At 39.2% G+C, this 24,612-nt stretch overlaps 1 protein-coding gene across 16 annotated transcripts in view; it reads right to left on the bottom strand.

Annotated features, from left to right (window-relative positions):
• The window catches only part of PAM (peptidylglycine alpha-amidating monooxygenase), a 337,150-nt gene that overhangs the window by 103,852 nt on the left and 208,686 nt on the right, over nucleotides 1–24,612 (bottom strand). For all 16 annotated transcript variants that reach the window (XM_066381913.1, XM_066381912.1, XM_066381917.1 and 13 more), the window contains 3 exons: nucleotides 22,825–22,912; nucleotides 10,591–10,676; nucleotides 9,129–9,212 (listed from right to left, as the gene is read on the bottom strand). In XM_066381913.1, the coding sequence (XP_066238010.1) occupies nucleotides 9,129–9,212; nucleotides 10,591–10,676; nucleotides 22,825–22,912 (258 nt within the window). The remainder of the gene's footprint in view (nucleotides 1–9,128; nucleotides 9,213–10,590; nucleotides 10,677–22,824; nucleotides 22,913–24,612) is intronic.

Below are 24,612 nucleotides of genomic sequence, written 5' to 3'. Positions count from 1 at the left end.
TTTTAAATTTAAGAACAATGATAAATTTCTTTTTAGATTCCGGATCAGTTTAGAAAAGGGAAGAAGGATACCTGTAGGAAATTAATCTGGCAACAGGAAACCTCTTTCTGAACTGGGGGAGGGGAGTCTTGCTGCCTTTCAACCCCCTCTCTTATTGTCCTGAGTGTGTACTGGTTTGTGTGGTGACAGTTCCTGGTTTATTTGCTCCCATCGGACCATGAGCTACAGAAGGTGGAATCTGTTCTTAGTCCTCTTTGCCTCCCTCCATGCCGTGCTCTGTTTGAATTAAAAGGAGTTGAAATGGTAGCTTGACAACAGAGGAAGAGCCAGAAAATACAGAAAAGGAGATAGAAAAAGGCAGCAAGTCCAGTGTCATGGAAAGACTACCTACTCCTAAAATATTGCGGGGAATCATTGCGCAGTAGTTGGTATTCAGAATGACACCCCAAAAGTGAAGAGAAGGGGATAGGGGATAAGAGGATGGCTAACATTTACTGCCAGTCTGCTCTATGTCAGGCACAGATGTAGGCATTTAACACTGTGGACCCAAAAGGGGCCACGCTGAACCTGACAAGCTCAGGGGAGATCTGCATGGCAGCCTTGCAAAGTCAGAGGCTGAAAGTAGCCACACGGGATGGCCTGAAAATAAAACTTTCTAACTAAAAGCAGGTCGTGGCAGGTAGCCATGTCCTAGGCCAGTGTGTTCCCTGACAAAGGCCAATCTTCACCGTAACTGAGCCAGTCTGGTACCTTTTTGCATCTAGTGTAACACGCCTTTGAAATGTCAGGGTCATTTTCCTTTCCCCCCCAGACCCCTTCCGGGCACATCTCCCACCAGAGGAGAGACCACAGTCTCCTCACTGTTATTGTTATCATGTTAATTCTTGACTGCTAACTATCCTATTCCTTTTGCTTTTTATCTAATCCCAGAGATTTCCCTATTTTGCTTTCTCCTGCTGCCCGCCAGTGGCTGGCAAACTCATTAGTCAACAGAACCAAATATCTACAGTACAACGATTGAAATTTTTTTTGAGAACCAAGTTTTTTTTGTTTTGTTTTGTTTTTTTTTGAGAACCAAGTTTTTTAAACTTAAACTATATAGGTAGGAACATTGTTATTAACTTAATTAGGGTACTCCTAAACTGGCCAAAGAGTTGCACTCAAGGGGCCAAAGAGCCACATGTGGCTCACGAGCTGCAGTTTGCCGACCACTGCCAGTGAATTTCAAGTAACCCCTTTATGTCTTCTCTTTGATTTTGATGTATAAAATAAGAGTGGCCATGGCAGGTTGGCTCAGTGGTAGAGCGTTGGCCCGGCATGTGGAAGTCCCAGGTTCAATTCCTGGCCAGGGCACACAGGAGAAGTGCCCATCTGCTTCTCCACCCCTCCCCCTCTCCTTCCTCTCTGTCTCACTCTTCACCTCCTGCAGCTGAGGCTCCATTGGAACAAAGTTGGCCTGGGTGCTGAGGATGGCTCTGTGGCCTCTGCCCCAGGCGCTAGAATAGCTCCAGCTGCAATGGAGCGACGCCCCAGATGGGCAGAGCAAATCCCCCTGGTGGGCATGCCGGGTGGATCCCAGTTGGGTGCACGTGGGAGTCTCTCTCTCTGTCTCCCCACTTCTCACTTCAGAAAAAGACTAAAAAAAAAAGTGGTAACTGCCCTTTTCTGAAGCATTTTCTCAATCTGTTAAAATTCTACTTCCTGGAAATTGTCAGTTTGGCTCAAATAAACTCATAAAAATTCTTTACAGGTTTGGACAGTTCTTATGTTGACAACATACACCAACTATTTTAGTTTCATAAAGCACATACTATATTTGGGAAAGATTTCTGCCTATAATGTTTTAATATTATGATATTTAGAGTCAAAACCTTAGTTTTCTGGAAAACTTGGCTATTAAAAATGATTCATTTTTCTAAGAGTGCTAACTGGAATTTCATCATGTGATTTTACTAATATAACCCCAGGAATTTGGAGATGAAACTGCTTAAAACTCACATAACAGAGTTGAAAAAAGTCCCCCATAGGTATCATTTATCTTATTTAGAATATAAGTATGAAACACCAAATCTAAGGAAAACAAATCTTGCAGCATATACTCCTAGGAGGATGCTAATATAGGTGTGTGTGGGGAGTCTGTATCCATCCTGAGGAATACCTGCTAGTTTTCCTATGTGCAACCAGGGGTGGGATTCAGCTGGTTTGCGCTGGTTCAGCAGAACTGACACCTAATTTTTTAAGTTCGGCGAACTGGTTGTTAAAATGGCACATGTAACGAGAGTTCTCTCTAAGGTGGGCACCTGGGCAGCTGCCCAATGTGGAAATCACAAATTTACATTCCTTACTCTCTTTTAACCTTCATCTTTGCAATGGAATCTTTTAAGCATGTGTAGTAATGTGCATTCCGTCCATAGGTTAAAAAAGATTGACGGAACTATGCTTATAATATTTATTTATTCATTTCACAAAACTCATTATACCTTTAATGAAATACTACATTTTAATCCCTTCATGTTTGTTACTGCAGTAAACAAACATATATAACATAAAGAGAAAAAGTGCCAAACAACCAGGGCGTGACAACTTGTATTGTTTTTTGTCAAGTATTACTTAATATTCTTTCATTAATATTTTAAAACTCTTTCTTATAACATAATCTTGTTTTGTGTACCTCTTTTATTGTTCTTATTTAAGTATTAAATGCATAAAATAAATGACCTTTTGGTATATCATTTTTTATACTTAAAACGGTCATTTAGGGCAGAGAACAAGTTGTTAAATTATTTGAATTCCACCACTGTATGCAACCAAGCAGCAACAACATTAAGCAGCTTGGAAATTTTGCCAACCCCAAAGAGAGTCACAGCTTATGCACGTGGGAAGAAATCCTTTCCTCCATTTTAAGAGTATCAATTCCAACTTCAGTTGGTGGGTACAGGGGTTTTCCTGTCTGAGATTTACTTTTAGAGACTAGTAAGCTAATGCCAGGCACTCTTCAAAGGAGAGGCAGGTTTTCTTAAGATTCCCCTGGGCTAAACATCGCAAAAAAAATATGGCAAATTCTTGCAGCAATCTCAAGAGAATTTTCTCTTTGGAACAAGATTTTATTGAAAAAAAAAACAGAAAGAAAATAAAAGAGCCAGGAGGAATCTCTGATTCCCACTATTCTAATATTAAGTACAAGGATTTAATCTTGTAGTTTCATTGTATAACTGAGCTACAAACAACCAAAACTGCTGTGGAGAACAGGGCACAGACCATAACTAGGAAACTTCCACTGACAATGTGACGGATGTCAACACAGTTCTGTGTCTAAACATTAGAAATTACAACACCCTTGAAAAGTAACCACTGAACTCCTTATGTTATGGGCAACTATGACAACTATACATTTAGGGGAATTTATGGCCCCTTAAGCCCTTTTACAGGGACTATAATGATACTAGTTAACATTTATTGAGTACTTACTAGGTACCTTCATATGAACTATTAGGATCCCATTTTACAGATGAGGTGGGTCGGGAGGTTTAGAAATTGGTGAGGGTAACAAAACAAGCAAGTGCCACTGCCATGCCATCTGGTCTTAGAGTTTGATGGCCTAATCCCTGCACTGTGCGATTGCCTATATGGGACTTTCATTTCTAATTAGAGTACATTCTGTTTTCTACAGAATATTAATTTATAGAAAGCCTAGAGTTGAAAAAAAAAAAAAGAGCTGACGCTGGGCTCCCAGAACCCCAAGCCAGACTCACGTGGTCTCCGAGAGCCCCAGTGCACCCCCGTGCCTCACGCCCAGGCTGAAGTAAGAGTCTGAGCAGGTCATTGTTTGGTTAATAAGTACCCTGAGTGCCTTCTGAATAACGTCCTAACAAGAATCTTTATGGTCCCTTTTACTTCTCTTCTCATTCTTGCCATTGCTCCCTTTGCATTTCACACTCCAGTAATGCCAAGTGACCACGAGCTCCTTGCGGACGCGAGGCTTTCTCTCCTCTGTGCCCATGCACGTGCTTTGACCTTTCTCAGGATTGTGTCTCCCCCTTCCCCGTGTCTATGTGGGGGCTCCTGATCACCATTCAGATCCTTGCTCTGGTTCCTTCCTCTAAGAAGCCTTGCACAGACAATGTCCCCCTCCCCTTCCAGGCAGACCTGTCCACACTGCCTTTCTACAGCCTCCTGTACCTAGAATGTATTTCTGTCATTGCCTATAAATGCCCTGTTTCTGTTTTCTTTCTCCTGCTAGAATACAGTAAATGCCCACGGGCAGGAAGATTAGTTTGTCCGGCACAGGTCTGACACTATGATTGACATGGCATTTAATAAAGCTGGCTGTTTATAAGTAATGCTTTTACAGCTCCACATTCTATGCAATTTCCAAAACAAACAAAAACCAAAACAACAAAAAAAAAACATTGCATGTTATCCCACAGAACTCACACCCAATTTTTTCCTACTTATAGAGATCGCAGTTTAAGCATACCCAGTTGGTTTTAGGTGATAGTCTCTCTGATACTTTATCACATTCTAACACATTTTAAAAGGTATTTTACCTTTACTGTTAGTGCTTCATTAAATGAAAGTCCTAGGTATCTCACCTCTCTAAAACCTGCCCTGGCTAGAAAATGCTCATATCCTACATCAAACAGTTCCCACTTTTCAGAAGAGTGTAGTGATTTTCTTAGAGTCTCAGTCTGCTTCTGATTTACAATTTATATACTTAAGGTACCGTCAGTAGGGTTTTTTTTTAAGCACTTATTTTTGGACATTTTTAGATTTTATTTATTCATTTTTAGAGAGAAAGGAGAGAGAGAGAAAAAGGGGGGAGGAGCAGGAAGCATCAACTCCCATATGGGCCTTGACCAGGCAAGTGCAGGGTTTTGAAATGGCGACCTCAGCGTTCCAGGTCGACACTTTATCCACTGTGCCACCACAGGTCAGGCTCCATCAGTAGTTTTAGTAACATTCAGTTCAAATATTCATTGACACTAATATGATTATATACAGGTGAATATATATATATATATATATATATATATATATATATATATATATATATCTCACATATAACATAGATATATAACCTACTTTTAATCATCAGACAATATGATGATATACTTATTTTCCACTTCTAGGTGCTTTATTTAGAGGTTAAGTGTACAATCACAGTATGAAAACTTTTTGTTTGTATTTTTCTGAAGTTGGAAATGGGGAGACAGTCAGACAGACTCCCACATACGCCCCACTGGGATCCACCCGGCATGCCCACCAGGGGGCGATGCTCTGCCCATCTGGGGCATTTCTCTGTTGCAACCAGAGCCATTCTAGTGCCTGAGGCAGAGGCCATAGAGCCATCCTCAGCGCCTGGGCCAACTTTGCTCCAATGGAGCCCTGGCTGCGGAAGGGGAAGAGAGAGACAGAGAGGAAGGAGAGGGGGAGGGGTGGAGAAGCAGATGGGTGCTTCTCCTGTGTGCCCTGGCCGGGAATCGAACCTGGGACTCCTGCATGCCAGGCCGATGCTCTACCACTGAGCCAATCGGCCAGGGCCACAGTATGAGAATTTTTTAAAGAACAGTCACTCCTTACAGTAAATCGAATCAGGCATGTAGAGACTTACCTGCACTCTTCTTTGTCAGGAGAGTGAGTGGGAATGTGGCATATTAACTGGCAGGTACTGAAGGATTTACCACAGTTTTTCTACTTGTGGAATTTAAAAATATAATATTTTGACATTCTAAAGGGGAAAAAAAATTCACACAACCCTGCCTTTCATGCTTATTGGCTGTTTCCTATTTTTTCTTGTTACTTATAATCCTCGAAAACATACAAGCATACATATAGTTTTATGTAGTCTATATAAAATTTTATGCTCAGCTATTTTTGTTGTTAAAACATTTATTTAACTAGTCCTGTATTAAGGGTTGTTTGTTAACTTCTAATTTTTCACATTACTAGCTAATGGTACATAAATAACTGTGGATAGGTAGGCCATTTTTTAAAAAGAAAAGAAAATCTTTCTTTTTTTTTTTTTTTTACAGAGACAGAGAGAGAGTCAGAGAGAGGGATAGATAGGGACAGACAGGAACAGAGAGAGAGATGAGAAGCACCAATCACTAGTTTTTCATTGCGACACCTTAGTTGTTTATTGATTGCTTTCTCATATGTGCCTTGATTGTGGGGCTACAGCAGACTGAGTAATCCTTTGCTCAAGCCAGCAACCTCAGGTCCAAGCTGGTGAGCTTTGCTCAAACCAGATGAGTCCATGCTTAAGCTGGCGACCTCAGGGTCTTGAACCTGGGTCCTCCGCATCCCAGTCCGATGCTCTATCTACTGCACCACCACCTGGTCAGGCAAAAAATCTCTTTCTTTATTTTTTTTTATTATTATTATTATTATTTTTTTTTTTTCATTTTTCTGAAGCTAGAAACAGGGAGAGACAGTCAGACAGACTCCCGCATGTGCCCGACCGGGGTCCACCCGGCACGCCCACCAGGGGCGACGCTCTGCCCACCAGGGGGCGATGCTCTGCCCATCCTGGGCGTCGCCATGTTGCGACCAGAGCCACGCTAACGCCTGAGGCAGAGGCCACAGGGCCATCCCCAGCGCCCGGGCCATCTTTGCTCCAATGGAGCCTTGGCTGCGGGAGGGGAAGAGAGAGACAGAGAGGAAAGCACGGCAGAGGGGTGGAGAAGCAAATGGGCGCTTCTCCTGTGTGCCCTGGCCGGGAATCGAACCCGGGTCCTCCGCACGCTAGGCCGACGCTCTACCGCTGAGCCAACCGGCCAGGGCCTCTTTCTTTAAAATAAAAGCCTAAAGCAAGATTTTAACATTCTATATAAAATAATGTAATATATAGTAAAGCTGCATTCTAGAAAACTGCACTAATTTATAAAGCTCTGCACACTGAACCAGATTCATCCAAACCCTGGCAGTCCTGGGTTTTAGAATTCAATTGCCACTCACCCCCAATTTAATAAAATGTAAAACAATCTGTCATTGTTTTAGTGAGATTTGATATTTTCCCACATGTTTATTTACTCTTCTAAGCCACATACAGCTTAAGGCGCAAGATAATATACTATTGAATAAATCACATGAACACAACTTTTATATTTTCATTATATTTCAATAAGGTTTATGAATTACAGCACTGGAAATTCTTCTACCTCATACCTCTTATATAACTTCTTTCCTAGAAATGAATCTCAAAAAAGTGAAAAATGAAAAATTAATGATTCTCATCAATCTTTTACATATATTTATATATTAACTATCAATACTTTTTAATTACTGCTCAATTAAACAAAATACAAATTCCTCAACTGTTATATATTTTAAGAACTAGTACAATATATATCATTCATATCTGTTAGGAGGTATTAGTAAGTTAAGAGGAATTAGGTTGAAAAGTTAGGTCTCGGGGTTCTATGGAGGGATACAGAGTGGGGAGGGGGAGTACGCATGGGTGTGACCAGCTACTTAACTGTGGGAGACAGGGGAAGCTGTCGTTGGCTTTTTGAAAAATTACAGTACTATCAATTCTTTGAAAGTCAGCAGTCCAGAATCTGCCTGTTCCACTGATACTAACATAGTCAATTTTTAAAGCAGATAATTTCTGTCTCTATTCCTTAAACACAAACATTAATTATTCCTTTGTTTTCAATAAACCTTGTCTTAGCACTACAGATAGTTAACAACTTTAAGATCAGGCTCTGTTCCAAAAATAAAAAGCAATTTTTATATAGCCCAAAGCATGTTTTTAATATCAAAACAAGTTTTATCTGGATTGAGGGATTGCTTCACAGGAACTTGTTTAATTGATAATATATCTGACTGAAGTACTAATGATAATGTTTCAGTTACATAAAATTATTCTTTCTGACATTTTTTTTTCCAGAGAAAGATGCATTTATTATCCTTAGTCCTGAGTGCTGAGAAGCTATGAACATCTCAGCACACGGGCTACTCTGAGCAGAGGACATTTCCTAGGCAGAGAGAGACATGCACTTCTAGATTCAGTTGTGGGATAGAAAGCTAATAGGTCTACAAAGAAAAATGTATCAGGTTAGTCAACAGAAGTATGATGTTAAGTTAGAGAATGTGGGGGAATATGTGCAAGTCAGCAAGGCCGTATGAACGCGGACAACCCGAGGAGGGGACTGCAGAACACCCCCACTCCCATGAACACAGTAGCACAAGCGTCAACACAAAGAAAGCAGGAATAAACACCAGTCACAGTTGCCTTGGGAACAGGGTCCCTTCCTCATGTTAATGACTCTATAATAAGAAAAGGAACATTTAAATGAAGCGCATCAGAATTCTGGGTAGAACAATAGGTGTCTGGCGTAGTGCTCAGTAGCAGGTGTGTATGGGGTGGGTGGTTTTTGCATTAGTGCAGTGGACAACGGATGAGTTCACGAAGTGGAAAGTGTGGACTGTAGATGAAGAACTGACATGAGCCTGAGTGGTTCAGAACCTTGTTGGTATTGTAAACCTTGCTGCTCTCCCAAGTGCTTGTTTACAGAATTAAATGATTTAGTAGTCCCTACACTTTCTAACAATGCTGCTTAGAAAGAATCCTCTAATAAAAACAGGTAGATAAGGTAATACATTGGAAAGACAAAGAATCCTAAAGTCAGCATAAGAGAAAGCACAAAAGGATGCAAAAGAGTATATGCCCTTCAAAATAAAAGTCATTTCACTGTAGTCCCAAATTAAAGAAACAAAAGCAATTGTTTCCTAGTGGGCAGAGGGTCCTCATTTTATTATGTGGATAAAAACACATATCTTTTAAACCAGTGGTCCCCAACCTTTTTTGGGCCACAGACTGGTTTAAAGTCAGAAAATATTTTCACTGACCGGCCTTTAGTGTGGGACGGATAAATGTATCACGTGACCGAGACAAGCGTCAAGAGTGAGTGTTAGATGGATGTAACAGAGGAAATCTGGTCATTTTTTAAAAATAAAACATCGTTCAGACAAATATAAATAAAACGGAAATAATGTAAGTTATTTAATTTTTCTCCAAGGACCGGTACCAAATGGCCCACGGACCGGTACCGGTCTGTGGCACGGGGATTGGGGACTACTGTTTTAAACAATATCGTACTGAAAGTTGTGCTTTCAAAACTTACCTCTAAATGCACTAATATCCCCATAGTGTACTTGCAGTACAAAGTATTTACTCCCAGTCTCTCCTCCAACTCTGAATCCAACACCTAAAGAATTACAACAGATGATAAATTAATATTTTGGAAAGGAAGTCCATAATGGAGCTAATCTCAGGTTGCTGATCTGTGCAATTCAAAGAGAAATAAAACAGCATATCACATATGAAATTACATTATATGAAAATGAAAGTAAACTAGGCCTTTATTGAAAATTCCTAATATAATCTATCAATCCTTTTCAAAGCTCTGATAGAGTTCTATACACAGTTCCCACTTCAGAAGCAAAATCATCACTTACACTTTAAGAGGCCAATTCACTCATTTTGAAAGAAACAGAATAAAGCAAAGCAGAATTCTGCCCTTGATTATGTAACAGACATACATAAACCTATTTCCTTATTTTATTTTGTTTATATTAATATTCATTCTTATTTTCTGATTGAATATAGGTAATAGACTTCTTGGGAGCATCGCAGAAGAATTACTTTTCTTTCCATATGAAGGCAGGTCTCTGCAAAAATGTTACTGAGAAAACTATTACCAACCAGATTACAAAGTCTAGTATGCCCATAAGTTTTTAGACTCCGAAACGTTCCTAATAGTCTTACATTTAATAGAGTTTGCTAGTATGGTAAAAATTACCTACAGAGAAAAGATACTGACAGGTGGAGAAATTTCTTTTCTATCTGCTCTACCAATGTATCTTTAAAATCTCAACACGTTTACGACAGGCCCCCTTATTACTTTCCAAACTTGCTTGGGAGTGGCGGCCTGGTAAACTAGAGAGGATTCTTAAGTTCATTTGAAGCAAAGTAAAGCAGACGTCAGTTAGAGCTGACATGAATTGGGGAGACAAGAGAGGAGTGTGCATGTCACAAGACGCAGTCCCCCGAACCATGGCAGACTTATTCTGTGACAGAACTGCACAGTCACTTTGATATTGAGAAACATTCAGGCAATACAAGAGTCTAGTAACTCACCACACATTGGAAGCTATGAACAGTTTAGAGGTAAAGTCAGAAAGCCAGCTGGGGTTTGGCATCACATTAAATACCCAGGTTCCAGGACTATTAAAAAAAATCTGTTTGCTGAAACAGCAGTTTATTTAATTCCTAGTTATGTTGGCTCATGAAATACTACTGCTGTCAAGAACCAATGTGCCTTAGGCCAAAGGTGGCTTGAGGTAAACTTGGTTGTTTTCTATCCAAATTGTCATGTGGGGAAATTACTTACCAGAGAGAAGCAGAGAAGGAGCATGTAACTACCTAAATGAGACCTTTTCAACACAAAGTAGGTGACACAGGTACTTTCTTAGTGAGAAACTGCAGAACAGAAGATGGTCAACAATGGTTGGAAAGGACAGGTAGTGCAAAGTACTCTGGAATCAGAAATCACGCAGCTTAATGTAAGACTATTCAAGATGTACCTTTGGGGAGTCTGGTCGGGGGAGCATTTCTTGCCCAGGCATACAGAATGTTGGCTTTATCTGCACAGGTACCTTCATCACAAAACCTGAAAGAAAAACAAAGTAGCCATAAATGAAGATTCAAATAGTAAACTGCATAAATCACTCACCATGGGGAGGGGGATAGGGGAAAATACGTGAAAACAAAGTAAAATATTGCACTGATATACATACTATTATTGTAGTCATACCAGCTTTAAGATTCCAATAAAGACTAGAGCAAAAAATAGTTGCAATGTGGAAAAGAGCACATATAAAAAGAGAGAGTTTGTTACTCAATGTAAAACAATCCTGTGAGGATTATATACGATTTCTAATTCAGTATGTTCATATGTAGGGTGTATAGTATATATAATCTTGTGGAAAAATAGGCATTACATAGAAAGTCTGAAAACACCAAAGCTAATGCAGAGGGAATTTAGAAGTGGACTAAAAGGAACATCACACCTTTCTCTTTGGGGATCAGTGTTGTCAATAAGTCTGGCTACTGCAACCAACACAGTGCCTATACTCAGTACAAGTATGCCCCACTTACAGGGTTTTTGGTGTTATTCAAATATAATTTTTTTTTAAGTTTATGAATATTAGTTGTGTCACAAGTTGTTTCCTGTTGTGCAAATAACTGTATCTTACTGAAGTTCAGTTTTCTCTTTTGTTAAAGAGGTAGTTATACTTCAGAGAGTTATTCAGTAAGTCAAATGAGATACAAGTGAAAGCACTTTGTAACCTCAAAGCATATTACTGGGGTAAGGCATTATTTAACAAAATGTTTATGTTATCTAAAGATTCATGGCTGAGAAACAGGGTTAGATATGGAAAGAGCACCGGCAGAAAGACAGATCTGGAGCTGAATTCTAGAACCTCATTTAACAGCTGTGTACCCTGAGCATGTCCATCAGCCCTAGAACGCCTGGATGGGGACCACTCTGGTAGGGCTGCAGTCCTGTTGTGCACAAGGAGCCTGGCACGGTAACTAGCACATTGGGGCCTTCGCTGGTAGATCCAACTGCATAAATGGTAGGCTGTCTGACTCCAAACCACACATTTTTGCTTGTTTGTTTGTCCACCCCCCATTACACTATATCTCTTTGTTCTGTTATAGAATTGGATTTGTTCAAAACACTGTCAGGTGCCATTTGTATGCTGCTTTTATAAATTTGTGTTTTGAGATGTTAGTACCAAGCAAGGTCAGACTTGGGAGTTTAGGCAGATCTGGAAGGTTTGAGCACTATAACAACAAGGACAGACACAGCTTCGTAATCAGGAAGTTGACTCACATAGGAGAAATTGTGCTCTGCTCTTGGCCTGGCGGGGAACAAAGGGCAGACCATGGCGGCTTCTGACAGAGGTTAGAAACTGAGGCTAGACTCCTGGAGAACAGCCAGGCCACAAATAAGAAAACCACTGGTGAGAAGTACCTTCTAGACTTAGAGGAGAGACTCCTCATGTTTCCTGCTTATCGCCAGAAACGGGATGAGAGGATAGGCAGTAAGTGCAGACAGCTGTTACCTGACTGGACAAAGGGGTGAGGAGCCAGGGACCAGAAGGGCCCCATAAGGTTATGTTCAGCACATATTCTTGCTTCTATAAATCAGGCTGTAGAAAGAAACTAGTGTTTTCTTACTGTTCACTCTCAGCCTGTGGTTTCTTACTGTTCACTGTCAAGAACAATATACTTATGGTGAAGGATCATTACCATGTGAGACTTGTGCACTGGAACAATGTAACATCTTGTGCCAAGTGTGCTAAAAGGCTTAGAGTACTGGACAATGCCCAAAAGCAAATTTTTCCTTCTTGGCCTCATGCTATAATAGTTTAAAAAATGAGATTGTCAGATGTGATGAACTTTGTATCTCACTGCTGTCAGCTACTAAAATTTAAAGATCTGCATGACAATTTTCATAGCTTTCAACAAAGACCATAAATACACAGTGCCTAACATCAGTGTGATGACAGTCTTGCGTTAAACAAGATAATTATTTCCTCTGATATGGAAGTCAATTCAGTGTATGACTAGTAAGAACCAGAATGAAATATAATAGAGAAAACCAGTTTAGTAAATTTTTCTAAGAGACAAATTTGATTTATGTCACTCACTGGAAAAAAATCTTTCAAGAATGACATCAAAATAAAATCCAAGCATTGTAGCATAAGGTCTTTCATGATTTGGGACCTTATTATATCTTTAGAAAAAAATTTTTTTCATCATGGCAAGTGGCTGCTAGTTTTTGTTGTTGTTGTTGTTTGTTTGTTTTTTTAATTTGGTGAGAGGAAGGGAGGCAGAGACAGACTCCAGCATGCATCCCAATGAGGATCCACCCGGCAAGCCCACTAGGGAGTGATGCTCTGCCCATCCGGGGCACTGCTCCATTACTCAGCAACCAAGCCCTTCTTAGCGCCTGAGGCAAAGGCCATGGAGCCATTCTCAGAACCTAGGGCCAACTCACTCCAATCAAGCCATAGCTGCAGGAGGGGGAGAGAGAGGAAGGGAGAAGGAGAAAGAGAGAGAAGTGAGAGGAGAAGTAGATGGTCACTTGTCCCCTGACCGGTAATTGAACCTGGGACATCCATACGCCAGGCTGATGCTCTACCACTGAGCCAACCAGCCACGGCCAGCAGCCAGTTTTGAAACTTTCTCTTCTCCATTGTTTCTTTGCTTGGAGAACCCCTTCCCCAACTCTTGGCCTGACAAACTTGTCCTACTCACCTTCTCCTTGAAGATTCTGCTCAAGTCTTCCTCCTTTAGGAAGCTTTCTCTGATCCCTGCTCCATCTAACTTCCTTTATATATATATAATGAGAGAAGGAGAGGCAGAGAGATAGACTCCCACATGCTCCCAGACCAGGATCCACCCAACAAGGCCACTGCGGGGAATGTTCTGCCTATCTGGGGCTGATGCTCTGTTGCAACCAGATCTTTAGCACCTGAGGTGGGGGCCATGGAGCCATCCTCAGCTTCCGAGGCCAACTTGCTCGAGCCAATCAAGCCATGGCTGCAAGAGGAGAAGAGAGAGAGAGAGAGAGAGAGAGAGAGAAGTGGGAGGGGGAGGCTTGGAAAAGCAGATGGGCACTTCTCCTGTGTTCCCTGACTGGGAATTGAATTGAACCCAGGACATCCATGTGCCGGCCCAACACTCTACCACTGAGCCAACAGGCCAGGACCCCAACTTCCATTCTTTAACCATAGTATTCATGCTAAGTATCAGCTCATCTGTCTCTTCTTCAACTAGGCTGTGCACACTTAAGTTTAGGGTCATATCTTTCACCCTATACTCCTAACACTTACAACCCTGCCTAGTATTTAGTAAATATTTAAGAAATGTTTGGTGAAGTTAACTGCTGAGGATGCTTTTAACTTTTCATATAAAAATACTTAACAAATAGATTTTATTGTATTGTCAAGTATAAAATTTTGTCTTAATTTAGTTACTGTATTTCCCTATGTATTAGATGCTCCCATGTATAAGATGCACCTTAATTTTGGGGCCCGAAATTTGAAAAAAAAAAAAGTATTACATAATGTTATTGAACTCAAGAAGTTTTATTCATCATAAAATTCATAGAACTCCTCATCACTATCAAAACTCTCATCCGTTAGCTTGTCCTCCTCTGTGTCTGATGACAAATCACTGTCTTCATATATTACCTCGTCCTCAGTTCCATCTATGGTATTTAAAATGCCACATTTCTACAACCACTGTATAAGACGCACCCAGTTTTTAGACCCCAATTTTTTTTAAAGGTGCATCTTATACATGGGGAAATGTGGTAAGAAATTTTAATAAAAATATTAAATAACAATGAATTTGAATTATTAATTGTTTGGTATTGTGTACAAACAAACTTATATTCATTCTCACCAGAAAATTGCAAGTAGATTATACTTTACAGCTGAATAAACTCAGAGAGTTTGAGTAGCTGCCGAAGGTCACAGACTCAAGCCAGGCTTCAAAGCTCTGGCTGTCACCCTTCCTTCTATCTTGATATATATGGATGACTTAGAGGCAGAGAACGATATTATATGAAGAGAAGCTTTGAAAACGACTATCATATCTGAACTGCATTGCAATTTGTATATGAAATTCTAAAATCAAATTCTACCTACTTTTTTCAGACTTATCTGCAAAAAGACAATAATTTTATATTTAATTCTCTTACCAGTTCTGGTAAAAGAAGAGATTCAAAAGGAAATTACTGTTTGATTTTTAATATCTTATTTTATGATTTTTTAAAAAATGTACTCAACTCAAGGCTGAGTAAAGAATAACTCCCATGAGAGCGCTGGGATATTGAAACTCACGCTAAAACTTAATGAGTGAGAAGACTAAGTGAAGTGGGAAAACAAGAGGCCCAGAGAACGGATCCTAATGAATGAAACAAGAGAGTGGCAAAGAGCACTGGGATAAAACCCCTGAACCGCTTCATTTTCAGTTTTCCATTGCTCATTTTAAATGAAAATAGCATCATCTTTTCTCCACATGAAAAGACTGTCAGGATATAGTTGACCTTGTATATTTTGGCTTTCCAAAATGGGTCCTTGTACTATTTTGGGCTTACCAAAATAGTATTTTTACTGTCTTTATTAATAACAAGAGCCTTAAGGTTAGGAAGCGATGCAACCAACCCTTGATCAATGGCTGTTGTAATTTCAAGCCTCATCAACCAGGTTCCTTATTCTTATAGCAACTTCTCCTAAAGGCTTCTCCAGATTAAGCCAATTAATTATGAAAAGATTCACACAGCTCCCTTGTGATTTCTTAGTATTCATTGCAAAAATGATGAGAATTAACATTTGAAAATAAAACTATTCTCGATTCTTAAACCTTTGCAGTAGAACCTTTTCACCTCTAATCCCCAGGGAAACCATTCAGATGGCATGAATATTTTCAGACTCTGCCAAGAACTGAAAAGGGCCAGCCTGTCATTTTGAATTATCCAAATAAAGCACGACTGACTGCTAAAGTACTCTCTAGTCATATCTGTTAAAGGCTCTTTAAAATCCAAGATTATTCAGGGAAGATCAGAACTGATAACTCATCTCTTCCTTTGGCTAAAAAATATTATAAAGAAAATAAAAATTTTAGGCCCTCAAGTTAAGTCAGTATGACTTTCAATTCCAATTTCAATGCACTAAATCTTTAAGAGTACCACAGGCAAATAAATCCAAAGTGAGAATGTTTCCTTAAGAAACATAACATAGGCCCTGGCCGGTTGGCTCAGTGGTAGAGCGTTGGCCTGGCGTGTAGAAGTCCCGGGTTCGATTCCCGGCCAGGGCACACAGGAGAAGCGCCCATTTGCTTTTCCACCCCTCCCCCTCTCCTTCCTCTCTGTCTCTCTCTTCCCCTCCCGCAGCCGAGGCTCCACTGGAGCAAAGATGGCCCGGGCGCTGGGGATGGCTCCTTGGCCTCTGCCCCAGGCGCTAGAGTGGCTCTGGTCGCGGCAGAGCGACGCCCCGGAGCATAACCCCCTAGTGGGCAGAGCATCGCCCCCTGGTGGGCGTGCCGGGTGGATCCTGGTCGGGCGCATGCGGGAGTCTGTCTGACTGTCTCTCCCGGTTTCTAGCTTCAGAAAAATACAAAAAAAAAAGAAACATAATATAAAATCAATGGCATATGTGGACTGTCCTTCCCTTTCAAAATTGCATCCAGTGAGTTGGGTATTTAAATTTCATTAATTGTTTATATTGCATGTTTTCCATAGAACATATTTCCCAATTCAGACAAACCCTATGTGAATGTCAATGCAATGAATATGCCTTAACATAGTAATTATCAGGATACTTAATAGGAGAGCTACACAAGAGCAGTGATTCACAAGCATCAGCCTGATAAACAGTGCCACAAATCCATAACCTACCATGAGATCAGAGAAGCAATAAGACCCGTAAGAACACAGTGTATCTGTTTTGTCCACACCAAACTCTTCATGCCTAACAAAATACTTGCACATAGTGGATAGTTATTCATTTATTAACAAATGAATAAAGATAATAGCCACCACTTCCTCAGTACTTCCACATGCCAGGCATTGCGCTAAGCACATTACTTACATCTCCTCACTCTTCATAACGGCCCAATTAGGCAGGATTAATACCCCCATTTTACAGATGAGGAAAGAGCCTAATACAGGTTAAATAATATGAACAATATTTATTACAACTATCAAGTAGTAGAGCTGAGATTTGAACCAAAAATGTTCTGATTTCAAAATTCTGGCTCTATGTTAAATGTTAAACGTGAGAGCACAGTGCTATAATATTACTATTCTGTTTAACATAAGTACTAGTTCTGTGAGGAAAAAATGAATGTTCAAATTTCTGTAGAGTTTATTTCTGCGGAAACTGTCAAAACAGTTACAACCATGACATTCTATCTTATTAAAGTTGACACTAGTCTACTAGGAATTGGTCAGTTGCTAAGGAACTCCTATCAATACCTCTAATCCAGGCACCTAAATATCAGCCAAGAAATACGATCCTTGGTGACTAGAAGTTAGAACAGGCCGCCAAGTGCATTTTCACGACAATCATTTATACTATCCTGATAGGCACTACAATATGAATCTATTACAATATTAAAATAAAATCAGGAAATGAATACAACTAATTTTAGCCTAGCAAAAATTTATGTCTAAACTTTGCTACTACCCTCAAAGATTTATTTTTACAGTGCTTAGAACAGGAAAAGGGTAGATACTGGAGATTGTATTATTTTTACTTATGCTGAGAAGGATGTTATAGATATGTTTAACTTTAGAAGTTTGTTAAGGCAGAAACAAAGAGTGGGCTGCAGAAGGCACAGCGAGTGTTGCTGCGAGTACACAGATGACAGGTAGCTAGGATATGGAGACGTGCATGAAGGCAGTGCATTCAAATACCATTCTCAAACAAAGGATTGTTATTAGTGCGTGGGAGGCAAGGAAGCTTCAGTAACATCACCCTAAAAAAAGTCACTTAGTAACCAAGCAGGGTGTTTCACATACAGGCTTCTCTCTCTCTCTCTCTCTCTCTCTCTCTCTCTCTCTCTCTCTCTATATATATATATATATATATATATATATATATATATATATATATATATTTATGTGTATGTTTTAGCTATTTTCTCTTTCCCATCATCAGCATCTGTAACCCTGAGGAGATAGTCACATTTAAAAAGACACAGCAGGTGGTTAATAAATAGGAGCAGTTAAAAGGAATTTAAGCTAAAGCTTTATAGGACTGTAAAGCACTACTGCTTTAGCTGGAGAATGAGTCCAAGTTAGAGCAGCTAGGAACAGCCTCATTTAATCATTTGGAGTTCTTTTTCAAAAAGATCAAACAACTTATAGAAGCCATATTTGGCTTGTAAAGAGTCGTTGGTCATAAAAAGCATCATTAGAGATGGTTTTCAAATCAAATATTAACTGCTAAGGCTAAACATAATTTTAGCTCTGCATAGAAGATCACACCAGAGTACAAAGCAGGATAAATCAGAAACCGGTTTGCTTTAATCATGGAATAAATTTTGGGATGGCCAGTCATACACTGCTTAAGTCCTGTGCTCAGTAGAATAAAGGTGCACAAGCCTATACAATCTCATGTTACAAAAAGACAGTGCTCCAGTATGATCGGGAATGCCAAGATGATTTATATCAGGCGTCCCCAAACTACGGCCTGTGGGCCGCATGTGGCCCCCTAAGGCCATTTATCCGGCCCCCCACCGCACTCCCAGAAGGGGCGGGGCACCTCTTTCATTGGTGGTCAGTGAGAGGAGCACTGTATGTGGCGGCCCTCCAACGGTCTGAGGGACAGTGAACTGGCCCCCTGTGTAAAAAGTTTGGGGACCTCTGATTTATATGAAGAAAATACCATGACTCCAAATCCTGGAACTCTCTGTAGCTAACTACTCATTATTTTAATAAGAATTTTATTGTTAGAGTGAAAAAAGTAGAGAAAATATTCATAGGAAGAAAAATGCAGTATTTCAAATGTCCAAGATTTCCTAAAATTTTCCATTTTTTTTTTTAGTGGAGAACAGTAATAAAACTTTTATATCTATCTAAATGACTCAGTTTTCACGACCTCATTTCCTTACTGACCCTGAAAAGCATCTGCTCGCTTATGGCTCCTATTTAGCCAACAAATTTGAGGGATTTAGAATGCTACGTTTTGAATCAAGTCTACAAAGCAAAAATATTGTAAAGCCCAACAAATTATGCCATTGCCATGCTTGCTCCAGTCTTGTTGCAAGATGTTTTGTTTCCTGGAGAAGTCTGGGAGAGAAGGTACGAGGGATACACTGGAAAGGTACCGTTGCCTTCTTTACACGAGCCAGCAGTGCTGCTGCTTTTCCACCAGCTGGTCCTTATTTGCATCCTCGAGAGGTATGTAAATTCGGAACTGAGCACCAGGCCCACTCTAACTATAAAGGGACTGCTCCACAGTATATTAAAAGGCTCACATCAATGGATGCAATTTAAATGCACATGCATATAATTAACTAGACATATTACCAACGTGAGCCGCTAATTTGGAATGAGACACGAAAGACTAGGACATACATAGAGGAAAAAAAACTTTAAAATTAAAATGACTACATAATGAAAACTGCTTCATGCTGTGTCTACTAGATTCCTGTAAACTTAATATAACTGTAAATATATTTTAATGAAGAGTAGAAAGAGGCAATTACAAAGAGCAAAGGAGGGCAGCACAACAGTGGAACATCATCAGAATAGCTCTTCGCCTTCATATTAAAAGTGCTGCCTGTAGACAGGGGATGAATTATAACTTCATAATTTCAAGGAGAAATGTTTACTTTATTAGAGACACAGACATATTTGCCAATTTGCTGACAACGAAAACAGAACAGTCAAGTAAAAACGGGGAAGAACCATCTAACCAACAGTAAAGAGAGGAAATCCTAGCTTGATGTGTTGGTGTTAAAATATCCTAGTGCTAACTTTCTTTCCCTACAACAGCTTTGTATTCCTATAAAGGTTTCCCCTAGAGCATGAATGGGTTCTTGATATTCTTAAGCATCAAAAACCATTATAGGTATAATAACCAAAAGTAAATGTGTAAGTTTGGAAATCTTTTTAGTACTGTCTATTCTTAGAGCAACTGAAGAATAGATTTGCATCTGTGAAATGAGTGTATAAATTTCACAGCTTAAATATTTTAGAAAAATAATGCAGGCCTTTTGACACTGATACATTTTTGTTATTAGTATTATAATTCAGGTGGGACAGATAAAAGGCTAAGCAGCTGGAAAACATCCGCTGACTGTTTCCAGGGCTGAGTCTGTGTAGCATTGTGGGTAGGGAGCGGAGAATGTTTTGTGAAGCACTGTAAAGTTCAGCCAGTGAAATATTCTGTGAGCTCTAATTCTTGGAGACCAACGAGTTTTGTTAAATGTTGAAGGATAAAAAGTCTATTCCATTGTTATATTAAGAGTAGGGCTGGATTGTGGAAGCCAGAGTCACTAGAACAGTTTTACCGAATGCATATCTCCCAGTTGGCATTTTGAACAGACAACATATGGATTGTCCTTTTAAATGATAGTTGAACACTTTGGGCCTGTTTTTTGTTTGTTTGTTTTGTTTTGTATTTTTTTCTGAAGTGAGAAGCGGGGAGGCAGAGAGACAGACTTTCGTATGCACCCAACCGGGATCCACCCAGCATGCCCACCAGGGGGCAATGCTCTGCCTATCTGGGGCATTGCTCCTTTGCAACTGGAGGCATTCTAGCACCTGAGGTGGAGGCCATGGAGCCATCCTTAGTGCCTGGGCCAACTTTGCTCCAATGGAGCCTTGGTTGCGGGAGGGGAAAAGAGATACAGAGAGAAAGGAGAGGGGGAAGTGTGGAGAAGCAAATGGGTGCTTCTCCTGTGTGCCTGGCTGGGAATTAAACCTGGGACATCCACAAACCAGGCTGATGCTCTACCACTGAGCTAGCTGGCCAGGGCTTTGGGCCTATTTTAAAAAAGATGAATAACAGCATCAATTACTGTCCTTGTTTTATGGTTATAAAGTCAATTATAACAAGCCTATAGGGTAAGTGGGAATATGGGCTGCCAGAAAGATTTTTAAAATCTAAAATATGGGTATAATGTCATTAAGAATTCTAACTACATAATGATGCTACTGAATGGCGAAATGCAGTTGATTGCCTGCTTGCGGTGATTCAACCAGTGCATACATCTCCAACTCCTCATAATGATGCCTTTCCAATCTGACTCAGCATTTGCATGCAACTGATATTCATAGACTATGAAATTTTAGAGCATAGAGGGGTTCTATAAATGACCTAGCGAGAGTCTCTTGATAAAATGAAGCAACAGGGGCCAGCCCACATGGGATAGGCAACATACTCAGGGAGTCTAGCCAGTGAGCTCACTACTCTTTCACTTTAATATGTTTCCTTTCCAGTAATAATTTTAGCAAAAATAGTATGTGTAGCAATTATATTACTCAAAATTACTGTTTTCACTTTTACTTACATTTTTCTTTGAATTCTCTTTCCTAAACTTAGAAGTCCTTTGGATAGACTCAATATCAAAATAGTATACTGAAGAGTATAAATTAATATTTTAGAGAGCTAAAATAATGTGTTTTCTCTGGTATTCCCTTAATATGAGAATACTGAACTAGCCTTAGTTCATTTGATATATTTTTCCTTAATAATTAGAACATTTAAGTGACAGTTGATTTTTTCACCAATTCTCTTTAACCAAGGTGATGCTAAAGCAGATGTTTAAAGATCACATCCCTTTTAGCTGTTTTAACTCATTTTAATCCAAAGGTAAATTTTGCTAATTTCAGAAGAAATATTTTTAAAACTTGAAAACCAATGGATGTGATTTGCTGAATCAGATTCAGAAAAGTTGTCAGAGAATACTTTTAATCCCAAAATTTTATTTACAAAAAATTACTGAAGAGCAAAAACTGGAATGATGATATAAGAGGTTATTAACTGTGATTTGCTGGCTCCATTTTTACATAAACCCAGTCATGTGAGTGAAGTTACTATGTGATATGCCCCTTTCATCAAAGAACTTAAGCCTATTAATAATTGCTATGATGTTACTTGGTCCATGGAGATTTCCTCTAATTGCCCTGTGCTTTTAACAGCTCCAAATACATATAACAATTGTTTATTATGAAAATGGCTAGAGAGCAGTTGCTGCATGCCTCATATCAGTCTAATACATATTAGGATGCACAAAACCAGTTCTATCAGTCTACGTGATTATGCAGAAACAGGATCACAAAACAGATCCTTTCCTAATGTAAAAGGAGACACATTGGTCATTCTTCACTGTTAAATATGTAACAGTGATTCTGATTTTTGGTGCAAAATATGAAGCTTATAATGTACAGCTATTTTCAAAGTTCACTGATCTTACCAAAGAACAAAATGAAAGGGAAGATGTCAAGCCGAAATGACACTGTAAGCTTCCAGGGGTGGAAAACATATCTATTTACCTTAGACCCTCCCACAGCACTGCTGCACTTCTGACATATAACAAACATTTAATAAATACGTATTGATCGTTCATGACATGATATTAAAGCTCATCACAGTGATTAAAATAAATTCTAAAACTGTAAGAGTTACATGAATAAATGAGCCACAGGTGAGGTGAAAGAGAAATAACTGGATTTGGAACCAGACAACCTAGGGTTCAATCCTGGTCTGACACTAACCAGCTGTGTGATCTTGAGCAGGTTACTGAATCTCTGAGCTTCAGGCTCCTTGTCTGTAAAGCTAAGATAATAAATAATATCTGCTGTGCAGAGACATTAGGATAACATAAAATGGGCGTAAATATCACCTAGCTTGGTGTCTGGGATAAGAGTGCTCAGTGAATACAGCCATGGTGCTCTTTGGGTCAATCATGAACTTCAAAAAAAAATAGACATCAGAGTATCCATTACCTAAATTTTCAGTCTTTCTTTTAGAGCTGAATGCACCTTGGCACATTATGCCAACAGATATATATTTATTAAGTCAATGTCAAAGACTGATGGATGTGTTCTAGAGTAGACTGAATACTGTGACAACCAAAACATAATAACTACTTGATGTTCTTTTCTAAAAAGGAAATATTCTGCTTACTTACTAATCAGTTGTAAAACACTTGCAGAGATGCACTTTGTACTTACAAAAAGTCATTTTCTAAATCCCCTGAACTATGAGCCCAATACCCCTTACCAGTAACTTCCAGTGGATGAAGGCATATTGCATCCAAACAGTAACATATGGTGGACAGTATCCATACTGGCACGTGGTCTGAAGTCAACTGTGAAGAGAAAAGAACACGTGATATGAACACAAGTTACACTTCTGTGCACAAATGTCAGAAGAGACTATTCAACAGTTCAAATGGCTGAATAAAAACATTTTGATACTCTTAGGATAAATAGATTGCCCTGGTTGTATAAATTGTCTTATTACTTTAGATGAGCATAATTTGATAATTTAATTTAGTATGACAGTAAACTATTACATAACAAAAAATAATTAATTAGTAGGCTAAAACTACACATATACCCCACAGGCACTTTTTAATGGAAGACCTCTTTTAAAGTGATGGGAGCATTTTGTGGGTATAAAAATGAAAGCTCCAGGCTATGTGTTCACAATATGTTTCCTTCCAGATTCTAGCAGAGTGATGAAGACCATAAAATACTGCACACCACTGTACAAACCAGAAACTACAGTGAGTGTTCAAAACATGAGCAAAGTACTCATAATACAAGTTTATTACCTTCTTAAAGTAACACTAGTCACTAGAATGTGATCTGGAGAAACAGTTTACTAGAAAAGTAGAAAGTATGCCTTAACAAAATAACAAATTACTGTTCTGGATAAGCACTGTGCACCTGTTAAAGGGATACTGAACCTTATCCAATGTCATTTCTCTTCCCCTCCTAATAATAGTGGTTGAAAGACTTTAAAGGAAACAAATATCAGTTCAGAGGTAAAACAAAGAAAAAAAATCAAAGCTAAGTATACTGTTATGTATGATCATTATTGAGCACCAGTCCCTTTCCTGATTTGGGTTTGGCTTATCTCCTTTCGTCTGCATTCAAAATCTGTCCTAAAGGGCAGTTTACAAGTCACGTTTACACATAAAAGTGCTAAATAGCCTAAAATGATCTTAAGCGTTAAATGTGTGTAAAACTGCATCTTTTAGCTTTTTTTTGTCTGGTAAAATTAATTCAAGCATCATTTATTCCCAGAATATGTATCTGAGACATGAATATTCATAAAATAAAAAGTGTTCTATAATAGCGCCATGCCTTGCAAAGTGTGGTTGATTAGAAACACAGGGCACCTACTCTGAGACATCCTGACTCATAACTTTCAGGGAAAATAAAAAGCCTTTCATTTATTGCACGGATAATATGAATTTAAAACCTAAAACCCCTGCCCACAGACACACATCTTGAGATTTTTATACAACCATTATAAAACTAACAGAGGAGGCTAGACAATGGACTTGATATAAGCTGAGGCCCTGTTTTCTATTATAAAGAACACAGTAAGCCTAGGGAACTGGAGAGGGTACTTGGAAGTAAAAAAATCAATGGAAGTTACAACAGTATTCAAATCACAGAAAATCATATTGTTACCAACCCTTAATTTGTTAGCAAGGAAAACAGAAGAAAGAAGAGGGATTCTATCTCCACAAACACTCTTAAGTTTGGGGCAGGCTCATAATCCTCTCAAGGTATCATTCTTGGCAGAAGGGAAACTAAAGAAGCCCTGAGGTAGGAGTAGCTGGTCTTTGTCATTTACTCACTTTAAATTTATTTTCATATGTAATACGAAGTATCTTATATTCAACTTTATCAAATGGCTTATAGACATCTATAACATTTTGGTCTGACTATACCTGCCTTCCACTCTTTATTTATCTATTTATTTTTTTAATCTCTGCCAGCCCATCTGGGGTTTGTCAAACAAGAGGTGGACCCCTCTGCTTTTTCCAAACCT

The sequence above is a fragment of the Saccopteryx leptura genome, chromosome 4 (genome assembly GCF_036850995.1).
Source record: "Saccopteryx leptura isolate mSacLep1 chromosome 4, mSacLep1_pri_phased_curated, whole genome shotgun sequence".
NCBI classification, from domain to species: Eukaryota; Metazoa; Chordata; class Mammalia; order Chiroptera; family Emballonuridae; genus Saccopteryx; species Saccopteryx leptura.
This window is presented reverse-complemented; position numbering and strand designations above follow the sequence as displayed.